The sequence below is a fragment of the Herpailurus yagouaroundi genome, unplaced genomic scaffold (genome assembly GCF_014898765.1).
Source record: "Herpailurus yagouaroundi ecotype Mexico unplaced genomic scaffold, PumYag 196, whole genome shotgun sequence".
NCBI classification, from domain to species: Eukaryota; Metazoa; Chordata; class Mammalia; order Carnivora; family Felidae; genus Herpailurus; species Herpailurus yagouaroundi.
The window spans coordinates 28,388,646-28,404,216 of NW_024412427.1; the positions used below are offsets into that span (position 1 = coordinate 28,388,646).

General features: G+C 39.9%; 1 protein-coding gene across 10 annotated transcripts in view; it reads right to left on the minus strand.

Moving 5' to 3' along the window:
* KIF16B (kinesin family member 16B) overlaps positions 1–15,571 on the minus strand; it is a 289,984-nt gene that overhangs the window by 41,522 nt on the left and 232,891 nt on the right. For all 10 annotated transcript variants that reach the window (XM_040447749.1, XM_040447750.1, XM_040447748.1 and 7 more), the window contains one exon: positions 13,609–13,698. In XM_040447749.1, the coding sequence (XP_040303683.1) occupies positions 13,609–13,698 (90 nt within the window). Of the gene's footprint in view, positions 1–13,608; positions 13,699–15,571 lie in introns of those variants that run through there.

The following is a 15,571-nucleotide window of genomic DNA, read 5'->3' on the forward strand; positions in this document are numbered from 1 at the left end:
CTGGCTGTCTCAGTGGGTTAAGCCTCCAACTCTCGATTTAGGCTCTGGTCATGATCTCACGGTTCGTGAGATCAAGCCCCACACAGGCCTCTGAGCTGATAGTGCAGAGCCTGCTTGAGATTCTCTCTCTCCCTCTCTCTCTGCCCTCCCCCGTTTGTTCATTCTCTCTCTCTCTCTCAATAAATAAACTTTAAAAAATAAATAAACTGTAACTGGTGAATTACTGGAGGCTCAGTACAGACTAGTATTTGAGTTAAAAACTCTGGGTACGTGTGGAGTCTGCACACTTCTGTTAGTTTTACCCCCAGGAGTCCAGCCAGGTTCTCATCCTGAGATGGGAGAAAAATCTGCTACTTTCCAGCAGGAGAGAAAAAGTAATCATCCTGAAATACACCCAAAGTTCTCTGTTGTCCTTAACATGGCCTGCCCTCAAGGGAAACTTGTACCAGAATCTAAGCGCTTTGGGATAACCAGACCTGGGGAAAGTAAAATGCCCCACAGCAGGCTCACTAAAAGAGGACACCTGATTAAAGGCCAACGCAGGCTTTTCCCTTTCCCTCTGGCCACACCTCACCACCACATCAAGAGGCCTCCTGATTACAGCGGAAAGAGCTACAAGCCCCAGGCTCTACTGAAGAAGTCTTTAGCCAAACCCAAAGACCAGGAAGACCAAAACAAGGGCACCTGGGAAAACGGTAGCCTCTGATACCACAGCTACAGCAAACAGCAAGCACAGCCTGGATTCTAGCCAATGAACATAAAACCTCACACCGAAGGCCTATCTACCTCAATTCCTTTCATCCAATACACCATGTCCAGCTTTCAGCAAAAACTGACAAGCCAAAAAAAAAAAAAGAAAAAAAAGTTGATTGAAAAATCAGTACCACCACACCCTCACTATCTACCTCTCCCTACCCACAACCCACTAAAAAAAAAAGAAAAAAAAAAAAAAAAAAAAAAAAAGTGGGCCAGAAGCACTCCACAAAGAATGGGGAAAAAGCAAAAAACACTTATTAGAATGAAAGCCCCAGTAGAAGAAACAAACCTAGAATGAACACAATGAAAACACAGATTAGCATGTAGTATAGAGAGTAAGGGACAATGCAAAATGAAATGTGCTAAGGGAAAAGTCAACATGACCCAAAGAGTTTATGCCTAACCAAAGTGTCTTTCAAGTGCACAGGCCACAGAGAGACATTCTCAAGCACACAAGAACTCTGGTAAAACACATCAAGCTGCATCTTTTCAAAAATGTACTGGATGATCAAAAAATAACCAAGAGATAGCACAATATAAAGATCTCAGGAATGAAGAAATTATGGTAAAGTAAATGTCCCCTCTATTTAAAATCACAATATTTAGGGGCACCTGGGTGGCTCAGTCAGTTGGGCATCCAACTTCAGCTCAGGTCATGATCTCATGGTTTGTGAGTTCAAGCCCTGTGTCGGGCTCTGTGCTGACAGCTTCAGATTCTGTGTCTCCGTCTTTCTCTGCCCCCACCCCACTCACTCATGCTCTGTCTGTCGCTCAAAAGTGAATAAATGTTAAAACTTTTTTAAAATCACAACATTTGGGGCGCCTGGGTGGCGCAGTCAGTTAAGCGTCCGACTTCAGCCAGGTCACGATCTCGCGGTGCGTGAGTTCGAGCCCCGCGTCGGGCTCTGGGCTGATGGCTCAGAGCCTGGAGCCTGTTTCCGATTCTGTGTCTCCCTCTCTCTCTGCCCTTCCCCCGTTCATGCTCTGTCTCTCTCTGTCCCAAAAAATAAATAAACGTTGAAAAAAAAATTTTTTTAAATCACAACATTTAATAATATATAATTATATAAGTCTATGTACAATGTTTAATAATATATAATTATATGAATTTAGGTATAAAAGAATGTGAATGCTATATATCTTGACAGTGTAAAAAGATAATACAAAATGACTTAAAATTTGGGAGATGGGAGTAAACATAAGTGTACTGATCTTAACTTTGTTAGAAGAGTCAGTTGATCATTCATAAAAGGGAAACACAACTGGTCATTTGTAAACTAGAAACACATTTGAAAACTAGCAACTAAATTCTAATGTTTGTTTATAATCTTTTTTCTTAAAGTCCTATATATTTTAGAGAACTTAAAACTTCTTGTGGAGCAACATTTAATTTGAAGTTCAGTAATTTCTTCAATTTCATTTTCTTTCACTTCTGACAAATTCAAGTAAAATTAAACTTACTGTTTGCAATTAAAGATACGACATTTAGAATGACCCTAATGTTATAAAATTATTTCATTCTTTTTCTCATTTTAGTTTTTTATCAATCTATATATCCATCCTTTTATCTGTGCCTATTCATTTAAGTATGTAAGATAATGTTCATTAAATAGTAACATTAATTATATTTAGAGAATGATTTGGGGCAATCTGTTGTTTTCTCTCTGTATTACGTGAAATTTTTATAAATGAGCATGCATCATCTTTATAGAAACAATAAAAAGTGATTATTCTCTTTACAGATTTAATGGAACAGTTAAATTAGCGCCATATGTCTTTTTCTTTTAATAACCTGGGATTTGGGGCAATCAGATTTTGAAGTCTCAGTTCAGCACGGAGCTGCTGGTATATTCTCGAGTGATGTAAAAAAACCTAGTTTTATCACCTATTAAAATGAAGGAGTTGACCTAAGATGTTTTAAGTTTCTGTTCAGCTCTGAAATTCTGTAACTCAAGTACTGATGATGAAAATCTCTGTATGCTGAGTAAGAAGGAGTAGCATTTGGATACCACGGAGATACTTGGCTACATTGCCTCTGAGGACTGTCCTGACTTCCTGCAAAATCCTCACAGCATTCTTATTTGAAGAAAGGCAAAGGTGTGTAGAAGGGAAATAGGGCCGGATTTATAATCATGAAGCACGGTACTTTTCAAGAGGTTGTAGAATAGAAAAAGGACAGATACAAACGGGAATGCAGTATTCATGAGAAATTCCTTAAAATGGTATCTTTTCCTGCTACAACCATTATCTTTGCAGCAGGAGTGGGAAATGATGCAAAGATATTTGAGCTCTTATGGGAAAATTGTACGTTTAAGTTAAAAATGATGACGGAGATCAAATAAATTGGATATTTGTGGAAGACATGGTAGGCCTGGAGAACACTGGAAGAAAACTTAACAGCCCTTATGGCCTACTTTGTATAATTATGAAATGTGATTATGCAGACTAAAACACAGGAAACAAACAAATGAGGCTAAAACAGCACATTTCTTTGGCCTGAGAGAAACATAATGACAAGCTTGTTCTGCAATTCAGTAAATAAAACATATTCTAAAGACAAAAAGATTGAAATAAAAGCCATTAGAAAAATGAAATCAGTAATTTTGAGGCCTACTGACTTCCAATGAAATTTGTCTTTCCCTTCTTCAGTGACTGTAGAGTCTAAAACCCCGAGTTGTTGATTTCATTTTGAATGTTTGAACCCACAAGCCTCTAATTTGCAGGCTGAACAACAGATCTGTATGAAGAACTATCAACGGCATCAGATAAGACAATTAATAATTGCTTATAACCAGCAGCCACTTTATGGAATTGCCTGTGAATTTCAGTTTTGGGAAAATGAAAGCATGGAGAATCCATTCATCCATGAAGTTGGTGAGCTATGTATGTATGTGCATATGTATCAGCGATAGTGTCCGCATTCTCTGTTGCTTTGTAATATTTCTTAATGACCTTAATGATCTCAGAGTTGGTTTTTCCCTTTCTGACTCCCAGTGAACTCACACAGCTCAATTATCTTCAAAGAGCCATCATGCCCAAATGCTGACTCCAATGTTTATTAGATTATAATAAGATAGGTCGGCCAGTCTGCTGCCATCACGAAGATAAATTAAATGCAATGGAAACGTTTGATTTTATTATAAGCCTTTCTCTCTTGGCCAAGCTCACTTTTCGGGTGAGCCAGACCCTATATTAAGCCCAGGTGGTCTTGGAGGCAACAGCATAGATTTTGATAAATGGGATCATTATTTCTTTGAATATAAATAATGGCAGCCCTTATACAGAAATTTAAATGAGTGATAAAAAGCCTTGTTTATCTTTTATGATTTCATAACAATTAAGCTGCTAAAACTGGATTATAAATCACTGAAAGAAAACCGAAAACAACTAATAAAGTGTGGAATCTTTACTGATGAAAGAAAAACATTTGACTTCTGTTACCACCTAATAAAAGTGTACTTTATTTTCATTCCTCATTTACAAAGCTCTTTCTTTTTTTTTTTTTCCCTTACTCCCATAACACTTGGCTACCTAACTAGTACCTGATTTTTAAAGATTAAGGGGGGAAATTCTACCTGGCACTCTAATTGGTCAAATCAGCTATAACCTGACTTTTGTAAGTAGACATACCTACATGATGACTGACAGCATTTGAAACATCCACACCCTGCAGGTTTGTGGCTGTGAATTTTAGCCACTCCAGATTTTGAGAAATGCAAGTAATGAAAACTCATCAAAGGGCTGCTATAATTCTCACAGCTGACTAAGTGGGAGCATTTCTGGCTACTCAAAATTAATAGCAATTTCCAAGGTCTTATAAGAACAGCTGTCACTGAGAAATATACTCACAGACAAAAAAGGAACTCTCCTCCAAGTTTCACTAGAGGAATGAAAGAGCAACTCTTCAGAACAATCTGGGTGGATTATTAAAGGAGCAATGACAACAGACCTCTCATAATAAGCACACCACACAATATTGATGAATACCTGCTATCTTGCCCACAGCCAGGCACATACTAGACTCTCCTCAAATATCTGCTGAACAAGGCAGGACTCTTTGCTGGTGGTCCACATGGTATAGCCAGCAATTACAATGAGGACATATCAGACAGAGCTGCTGTCTTGTTGTCACTGAAGTGCTAAAACTTGGAGTCATCTTATGTACAAAACCATCGCTGGGAACATAGTTAAGACTGCACGGACTTGGTCATATTCTGTATAAAGATGATAACTTTTTAAAATGCAATCACACAAAGCCTCCCAAAGCCAGTATCAATCTTATTCAGGCAGGGGCCAGTAAAGATAGATTTGAGGACATTCATATATGCTGCAACAATTTTGAAAGTGAGAAATGTTTCAGATATGTGAGAGTTTAATGTTGCATATTTAAGAATAATTACACAGTTGGACTAACTCAGATGCTTGCATTTTCTATCTCTTATTATGATGTTACTTGTCTCTTTCAGGGACTGAGACATGGCAAGAACCTGTCTTTGTCACGATATTCAACTAACAGATTTTTGCAGAGAAGAGATGTTCTTCTCTTTGGTCTCATCTGGGGCACTCTGAAAATTCCCCTTTCATGAATGACCAAGGTCATGGAGAGGAAGATTCAAAACACAGAAAGAGGACTAGGAATGAAGAGACATGAACTTTGCCTATACCCCAAGTCTTGATGTGACTTTCAACAAAACTGAGCATTTAAGTGACCGTCCTTCCTTCCTTCCTTCCTTCCTTCCTTCTTCTTTCCTTCTTTCCTTCCTTCCTTCCTTCCTTCCTTCCTTCCTTCCTTCCTTCCAAGAGACAGACAGCATGAGCGGCGAAGGGGCCAAGTGGGAGGAGAGAGAGAGAGAGAGAGAGAGAGAGAGAGAGAGAGAGAGACCTAAGCAGGCTCCATGCTCAGCACAGAGCCCCCAAAGCAGGGCTTGATCGCACAACCCTGGGGTCATGACCTGAGCAGAAATCAAGAGTCTGATGCTCAACTGACTGAGCCACCCAGGCACCCCATGAGTCCTCATGAGTCCCCATGAGGTTTGGGAGTGCCCAAACCTTTAAGACTCCTTGGTGTACTTACATTTCATAATGTGCAAATGGGTCCAACCTGTTGCTATAAAAGTCTCCTTGCCGGTTGCAGAGGAAAGCCTGATACTCTATGCTCCACAGTCTTTGGTGGTCAAAGAAACAATCAACATGCCCCCACTGCCTAGGCTTAACATAGCCTAGCCTTAATTTTGACAAGATGATTGGTCCCTGGAAATTACCTTTTAGAACTGGTGACCTATAATAATGAAAAATCAACCAATGCTCCCAAGGTGGCTGTGAAAGAGATGACAGGCAGCATACTAACCAGTGGTCCAGAGAGCACTATTTGGGGAACTGGGGCCCCAACTACCCACTCTCAGGCCCCACATCAGATTTACTGAATCATAATTTCCTAGTTTGGCGAAAAGCCTCCCAGAAAATTCTGAAGTCTTTTGCCCCCAGCTCCCCATACACTTGAAAGAAGTAATTAAAATACTGTTTTATGTCTTGGGTGGAGGGAACAGTGTGTTGCAAACCATACAGTGAGGTACCTTGGTCTCTCATAACATACTAGGTCAGGAAGCTGGCAGGAAGCGTTCTATTTTTGCCTACATAGCTGTTTGCTATTTAAAAATCCAAGGGGGCTGAGCTCTTGGTACAGGTGAATTTATCTAAGGCTTACTGAATGCTCCCTATGGCTATGGTTGGTAGCATTATAATTTGGGTGGTGAGTAGATTTGCAATTTTTATATTAAATTTGGAAAGCTGGTTATAAAACTGTTGAGAATGCATTTCAGTGATGGATGGCAAAAAGCTGTCCAAATCAAATCCAAGGCCAAGAGCCAGTTTCTTTTCTTCCGTGTCCACCCCCACCCCCTTTTATTTTTGGTACTGCTTTGGGGAAATTACTTGGAAAATACAGAAGGTGAGAAATGGTTCTATCAGCACAAACTGAAAGTCCATATATGAATTAAACACCTCCTTTTTCCCCCCCTCCCACAGTTATTTACTGGGCACCCAGAGACCGTTAGACTTGAGACAGAGGAGTTGCTCCATACAGCAATCTTTCATGTTCTATTCAAAAGCTCTGAAAACATTTCCCCCCCACCCCCGCCCCAGCTCTGTAGGGAGAAGGGAGCCCCCTTGGGGATGCAGTTGATGGAGGCTGAGGTCCTGTTTGACACTTGGGGACTGAATGACTCACTGTGATAACTCAGTTATGATGTAGACATTCACACATCATGTTCCATGCCACCTATGCTGTCACCACACACGGGCATTAAAAGTTCCCGTAGCATTTATTTTGATGGTACCTTTCAATACAGAACATAGCCCATTTTCATGGTTCATCCTTTTGCCTCCAGGAAGACCAACACAAACCTGCTTCTGAATGACTCTTGGCCCAGATTATAAAAGGACCCTTGATGATGGATTCCAATGCCTAACTTCTCTCACTGTGAGATGGCTCTCCTGAGAAGTATGGTGCCCACTAGGTTCTAGCACTTGTTAAATGCATTAAAATTAAAGACCTCTAAAATCAGAGTGTGGCATCTCCGAACCTCCTAGAATGAGCAGCTCTCACTGACCCTCTCATCTTCCAGCCCCATGTCTTCCTACTTTATAAAATACATTCAGAGCCCCCTAGACCACTCATCCAGAATGTAGGGGGCACAGGCACCATGTTGTCACTCTTCATTCTGATGGTTGAGAGGGAACATGGTCTTAAAATAGTCTCTCTTCCCAGCTTCATGATAAACTGTGCTTTGATCAGATCATTGTCCACTCTCAATGACGTGGATCCATAGGTAAACTTCATGGACACGAGATCTTAACGGTAACTCTACCTCCTCCGTGGCAAAAAGAGAACATTTGTGTTTGAGCATATAACTTGACTGATGCTTAAAGGGATTATACTACTGACTTTAATGGAGTACAAAATTTTTCATACAGATAAAGAGCACTGCAGAAATGATTTGCATGATAAAATTTCAAAGACATGCTCTCTAGCAGATGCTGCATATTACTTCATAGTCGCTTTCAATAAAATATTTTATCTGAGGCTTTCACAGTCTTTTACAAACTAGCTGTGGCATTATCATTTTACAGATGTGGAATCTGAAAACACAGGGTTTAATTTGATTAAGATTCCATACAAGGTCAATGAAGGGGAGCAGAGAAAGAAAGCTAGAAGGAGCTATTATCCTGCACAATACATGTCAGTATATCAAGAGGACAATTAATTCAAGACAAAAGGGAAACCTATTTAGAATCCAGAAGAAACTAAGATGAAGGGAAATGAATAAACAAAAATAAAACAACAATTTTAAAAACCTTGAACAATGCAGCACCTCAAGTGAGGGCTCAGCCCCTCACACAGTGAATCTGAAAATGGAAGGAACGTAATGTTCACATATGATCCAACACCACCTGCAGCCAATCCGTTCTTCTTTAGTGTTCCACAGAACAAAGAACTTTGTTTTCTTTTCCTGAAATTTGTCACGATACAAAAACAATGGACTCAATTTTTCTTCAGTGTCTACTTTGTCCCTGCCCTCAGTCCCCATGCCTGAGTTTCATGGGACCCAGTGGCTTTGTCCTTTCAATTCACAGGTTTGTTTTGCTTGTAATCCCCCTAAAGTCCTTCTATTTTTTTCACAGACACACATTATAGCTAATAATCAATGACCTCTTCCTGTTTTAATTGGGTCACCACCCAAGTGTATATAAAGTATCCCTGAGGGGTCTCCAGTTGACATCCCTCTGCTTATGGAGACATTATAGTACACAGTAAATAATTAGGCAAATACATGGGAGTAAACAGGGAAATTAGAAGATGTAGCTGAATGATGGTTAAGGAATTCTTAAAACCTTGCCACTACTTGGGGGTAAGGCTCGGGGCTCTCAGTCAACCCAAGTTTTGTGTGTTCTTTTCCTAATCTTGGTTCTTCATAAATTAAGTCTTTAAAAACAGTTGAGCAATTACCCAATTTCTTCACAAGGGAAGTATGCATGTGTGAATTGGAAGTCATGCAGCTACCTTTAAGAATGTCCACAAAGAAGCGGTCACAGCAGCAAAAATCTGGAAACTACCCCTATGTCCATGAAGAGGAATCTGCGAATCTGATAAGGTGGTACGCCAACTTTGTTAGTAGACACCACTGCTCCTAGCAAAATGATCAATCACTTGATAAGCTGACAAACTGTTTGTATAGACTAGGGAAGTGATAGCTATCTGGTGTGAAGTCGTAGATTCAGGCTTCTCTGAGTGAGGTTTCTTTTATAGCTCAGCAGGTCTCTTATAGGTACTCTGCTGGAAGCAGTGATATTTGTCTTATACCTTCCTCAGGTCAATCAACGCTAGGTATGGCCTATGCAAGTCCTGTAAGTACGAATGTTTAGCTGGACCCAAGAACTCCTGAGGGCATTGCAAATGATTGCTTCTGAGGGCCAGATTAAGAGAAACTTTCACACTCTATGTATACCTCTTTGAATGACTTCAATCTTTTACCATACACGTGTGACTTATTATCTGAAAAAAAAAAAAAAATACTGAAAGAAAAAAGAAAATAGCCTTAAGAAGAACTGTTATATCAAACTCCTGTAGAGGTATATCCCCCAGGAAAAACAGGGCTAAAATGCCAGAAGAAAATGTGAATGAACAGGATATAATTCAAAGTTCCAAAAGATTATAAGCTACAACCCAAACTAAAGTTTCAAGGTGAACAAAGATTCTCCATCTTGGCAAGTAATTACAAAGCCTATGTATTTTTGAATTCAAGGGTATTTTTTCAATATATTTTTCAGCTTGATTAAAAATTTGAAACCTTGTATAACTTGGTAAATTTAGTATGTATCATTACAAAAAAAAAAAAATAATCGACCATCTTGTTACCCTTGTAACTAAAAGAACAAGAGGAGTTTCATACTTCTATCGAAATAATGACCCCAATTTGGTGAAGGAGTGAGGTAAATAAAATATGTTCCCACTTGGCTATGAAACAGTTATCTGTGAGAGGAAATTTTCAGCATCCTTCTATGTGAACCTTTGGGCCTTCCTGAAGAAGTTACGTCTTTAACAAGTCAAATGATTTCTAGGATGCCGACAGGCCAAGTAGACCATTTGGAGATAGATGATTACTTCAGTAAGATTAACGTTATGTACAGAGACGTCAACAATATGCACAATGATAAGAGCAATCATAACTGTTGAATACCTAATGAACATTATTGATCTCAAGTCTCCACAAACACTTAGCACGTAAGAGTATGTGAAGGTAGGCTGCGCAAAAGAAAAATCAACTTTATGGAAGAAAATACAGCTGATATTCAACTTGACATTTAAGCTTCATCTTGAAAATGTTAACTGGGCAATGTCGTTCTCCTTTCACTGAAATAAGATTTATCTAGAGCTACAATGACATGCTGCTGCCTTTTTACAGATAATGTTTTCCCCCCATTTCTATTTTTATACTATTGTTTGTTTAGAGATAGTAAATGGAGCCCAATTGCCTGTGCTTCCAGACTGGCTTCTGCCCACCAGGTGTGTGACAGGAGGCAAGTCTCTGGCTCCGACCACAGGGTCCTGAATGGCAAAAGCATAACACAAGACCCAGGACATGGGAAGCACTCAGTCAATGGTGAGGAAACCAGTCAGAGTGTGGCTACTGTAAAGCTCAATGGCGCCCCCTCAGGCTTTGTAATTACAACCTCCCTTTCTACAGGCGGTGTTTATTTTAGGATCTCACCACATGGTTTCAAATCACTACTCACATTACCTCCTCTCTTTCAAACACATGCATACATGTGTAAGTTCTTTACATTTTTTGCCCTCAGAAGAAGGCAAAGTCACCAAGTTGGACTCAAAACAAGGAAAAGCAATTTCCAATCTTGGTTATCAGTTAGATCGTGAGCCTGCCTTCAGGAAAAGGGTTTGTATGGGAAGTCATACATGGATAGAATGGAAATTCCAGCTTAGTTTCCACATCCAGACCTTCTTTAATATCATTCAGTGGTTTCCCACAATACTTGTGATCAAGTGATACATGATACAGTCCCTACTTCCTGTCCCTACCTCCCTGTCCTCACCTCTACCACACTTGCCACTTTTCACAGGACTTTTTATTCTTGGAACATGCTTGGCCAACAGGCGTGGTCCCACCCCAGGGCCTTTGCATTTGCTGTTCCCTTTACTTCAGATGTGTCTACCCCAGATGTTCATGCCTGGCTCCTTTTCAACATTAAGATTTCCCCAGGCCTGCCTAGCTCTCATGCCACACGATCACACTACCTTGTTTTATTCTCTCCATGGCACTTAACATTATCTAAAACTATCTTATTTGTTGGTTTGTTTGTTTACTGTTCATTCTCTCTGCTTCCTGAGAGGAGGGGATGTGGCTGTCTTGCCGACAATGGTATTCAGTGTGGGGTGGTTCAATACAGACTTGTGACTGACTGGATGAAGGAGACCAGCCTGATTTTCCTCATTCGAAGCTCACTTAACTTTTTTCAGCAGGTAAGTACACTCTTTCTGCCCTTGAAAAGGATTATCACATATGTGACAATCTGTGTTCGTTAATGTTGCCAGCTACCAGGCAATCTCTTCCACTTACATACTTACATCATGTTTAACCTCAGGGGTGTTTTCTTCCATTATGTTTTTTTTTTTTTTTTCCAACGTTTATTTATTTTTGGGACAGAGAGAGACAGAGCATGAACAGGGGAGGGGCAGAGAGAGAGGGAGACACAGAATCGGAAACAGGCTCCAGGCTCCGAGCCATCAGCCCAGAGCCTGACGCGGGGCTCGAACTCACAGACCGCGAGATTGTGACCTGGCTGAAGTCGGACACTTAACCGACTGCGCCACCCAGGCGCCCCTCTTCCATTATGTTTTTAAAGACTGCTTCTGTTTGCTTTGAAATTTTCTTTAAGAACACTGATCAGGACTCGGCATCTGAGTGCCCAACCCTGAAACAACCTTTATACTAAAATGCCCAACATCTTCTGCCCATTACATTTTATGGATATTTTTCCTAGAAGGCATGCAGCTCACTTAAGATGGTAACTGTCACATAGTGTTGCGTGTATGTTAAGTGTTAGTTATTATATTTTCCTTGTTTATTGTCAGTGTGTCCCCATATGAATTCAGGATACGTAAGAGAAGACATTTTTGTTCTTGTCCACCACTCTATTACTAGAATGTATTAAATCTGCCTACATACAATGGCGCTGAACTAATGGCACTGAAAGAACAGATATGAAATAAATCCTGCAATGCATGATACACACGTATTATAATTGATATGATATACATACATTTGTAGCATTGGGGAAAACCTGCACATTATTAAAGCACTGGTGGAGTAACTTATAATTAAGCAGGTAATGAGCTGCAAAGCTCAATTTAAAAACAAGTCACTCTATACGGTAATATGTACATGATACTTCCAATTTTTATTGTCAATATTAACTTGGGACATGAAGAGTAATTGCAGAAACAAACTCAATAACTTGACTTTGATGCAGTTACTTCTGGAACTGAAGCCTCTTGAGGAACACTGAACTAAAATCCAAATTCGCCACTTCTTCAGCTTTTAATTCACTGCTACCTAAGAGCTTAACAAGAGAATTTCGGATACCTCAATTCCCAGTACTCAAGGAAGCTTTTATTTATAAAAAGGAATTTCTCTTTATATTTATATCAGATAGGAAAGAGTAAGAGCCATGGAAAGGTTAAGGAAGCATTAGTTATTTGATGTGAGGGGAAAATGTCTGACTAAATTCTTTTCTAGGCTGTCGTAAGAAACTATAAAAATAGTGTCGAAAAGCAATACTTAGTGAGAGCAGATATTAGACAATGACTACTGACTGATTTGCAGTCAGTTCAAACCAAAATTCCCAAAGAGTTGTGCAGATACAAGGCTTCCTTTAGTTCAAGTAAAAACACTCCCTCACTCACTCACTCACTTGGAAGATACACATTAACTTTAAGAATACTTTTCTTTGTTAAGAAGGATTTTAGGGGCACCTGGGTGGCTCAGTCAGTTAAGCGACCCACTTCAGCTCAGGTCACGATCTCACGGTCCATGAGTTTGAGCCCCGCGTCAGGCTCTGTGCTGACAGCTCACAGCCTAGAGCCTGCTTCGGATTCTGTGTCTCCTCTCTCTGCCCCTCCCCTGCTCATGCTCTCTCTCTGTCTCAAAAATAAATAAAAATACTAAAAAAAAAAAAAAAAAAAAAAAGAAGAAGGATTTTAAAAACTAGTCTTTGCCCAAAGAGGAAAAGATTAATAATGTATCAATACACTCTGGATATCTGATCAGATGTATGAAATACCCCCTTGCTTCTAGAGAATTCCATATTGACTATCTACCTCCCAGCCATGTTTGATGGCAAATTAACCTTAAAGACCTAATTTCTCATTAAGTGGAAGTCTAAGCATTGATATATCTTTTTTAAGAGAAAAAAAGGGCAAATCTATATTGAGGGATTTATTACTGTTTCATTTTAGTAGATCTTACCATTAAGAAGTTGTAAGTTTATTAAAATATTTGTTTAAAATTGGTAAAATGTATTAAAAGGGTAGAATTCATTTACTGTCACTTTACTATCACTTTCAAAATCCTGTGTTCAGAAAATGTTTAAATTGTGTAGAACAGAAATGAAACAAAGAACAAAAGTTAAAAAGCTACCTTTGACAGATGCGTAATTGCAACAAAACTCGGTGACACTTACAAGCTAATACCTAAAGGGAGGGGAGCATGATAATGCAATCAGCTCATTTACTTTATAAAATAAATGTTCTTAATTGGAGATAATTATTTCATAACTTACCTCTGCATACTTTAACTTCAATGTTTTATGCATTTCTCGAAAGCGACTGTAGCGCCTGAATACGGTCCATGTCTCATCTAGGACAGTAATCTATTACCAGGAAAATCAAAATAAATCAGCATTAATTAGAGGGGAAAAGATGACTAGAATTAAAAAAAAATAATTTTAAAATTAACAAAAAGTGATTAGCATGTGAAATTTCTCCAGAACTGAAAACATTAATCTAACTGCATAAATAAGACTTATAAATAATAAGTGTTCTCTACTTAAGGATGCATCTTTGGTTCCTAAATCTGTTTATAAGCAGCATGTGCCTATGTAAAATGAAAGACAGTCACCTCTTAATGGCTTATAAAAAGTGTCCCTTTACTCTGCACTTGGGTGGTAGAAAGTAAATCCCATAGGGTGACCTTTCTGTTATGGCACTGTGCCCATACAAAATGTCAGTGCAGGCTCCCACATGCCACCATAGTGGATAGGATGGGAAAAAATGAGAGAAGGAGAAGCCAAGAAGTAAAGGGAGGAGGAAAAGGAGGAAGAGAAGGTAGAAGGAGAAAGAGGACAAAGAAAGATGAGAAAAAAAATCTGTAACTCAATTTTTAGCATAAAAACATACAACATAGTTGGCTTCATTTTAGAGGAGGAATTCTCAGTCCAATCTTTAACTGGTAGTTGAACTTATAGTTCCTGTTGAATGTGCTAACTGGTACACATGCAAAGGTCCTGAGGCACATCAGCTCACATAATCAAGATCACAGTGACAAGGGGAGGCTGGTAGACACCACCAGCCTGGACAATCACAGGCTAACAAGTCTCAAATTCCTATTACAGTTCCCACTTTTCTTCCTAGCTCTAGACCCATGTACCCGAGTTGGAGACATCATTCTTTAGATGTCACGCCATAGCAACTTCAAGGTCATGTTGTCTAAAACCAAACTCCACATGCTCTCTCTAGTCTCTAGTTCTTATCTGGTGTATTTTGCCACCATCCAGAAAGCCCTGTCAGACAGATGCTGAAGCCACACCTGATCCCCTCCTCCCCACCAACGTGACCAAGGTCCAACGAGTACTAGGTCTTGCTCTTTTTGCTTTGTAAACGTTTCTTAGAGTTCTATCCTTCCATCCTCCACCATCATCACCATCTCACTCTGGGCCAGCGGGTCCCAGATGGCCTTTGCCAGGGCCTCCCCCAGTTGTCTGCACCCACATTTGCCCCCTCCAATCCCTTCTCTGCACAACTGCAAGGGCAGCTTTATTCCACACACTCTGCCCCCCTAAAGACCCTGTGGTAGCTTCATACTGCCATAGAAAAGAGCCCTAATTTTTAATTTTAAGGAGCCAAATTAAAAATTTTTAACCCACTGCCTGCAGCAGCCTCATTTCAAGCCTGCCCCCCCCTTAGGTGTCTTCACTCCTGCATCCTCCCTGAAAGCACATACTCTTTCCCACCGCAGGGCCCTCGCATGGGTCTTATCCCTTTATGGGAAATCTTATCTTGCACATTACAGCAATGCCCTTCTCGAGCACTGTCATTCAACCTGACTCTCCCACATATAAACCACAGGGGATCAGTAGGAAGGGAGAAGCAATAGTGGGGAGAATACCCATGCGGGTAGCTTTGGGAGGAGTGAGTCTTGAGTCTCAGCCATTTGGTTTGCTCATTTCCCAAAGTGGCAAGTGAGATGATTTTAGGTTACAGGAGCATGTACTTTTACTTTTTAAAAAAAGTGTTCAGCATTCTGGTTCTGTATTCATTATTTTTTCTTTTTTTAATATGAAATTTATTGTCAAATTGGTTTCCATACAACACCCAGTGCTCATCCCAACAGGTGCCCTCCCCCATCACCCACTTTCCCCTCCTCCTACCCCCCCACCAACCCTCAGTTTGTTCTCAGTTTTTAAGAGTATCTTATGTTTTGGCTCCCTCCCTCTCTTTTTTTTTTTTTTTCTTCCCCTCCCCCAT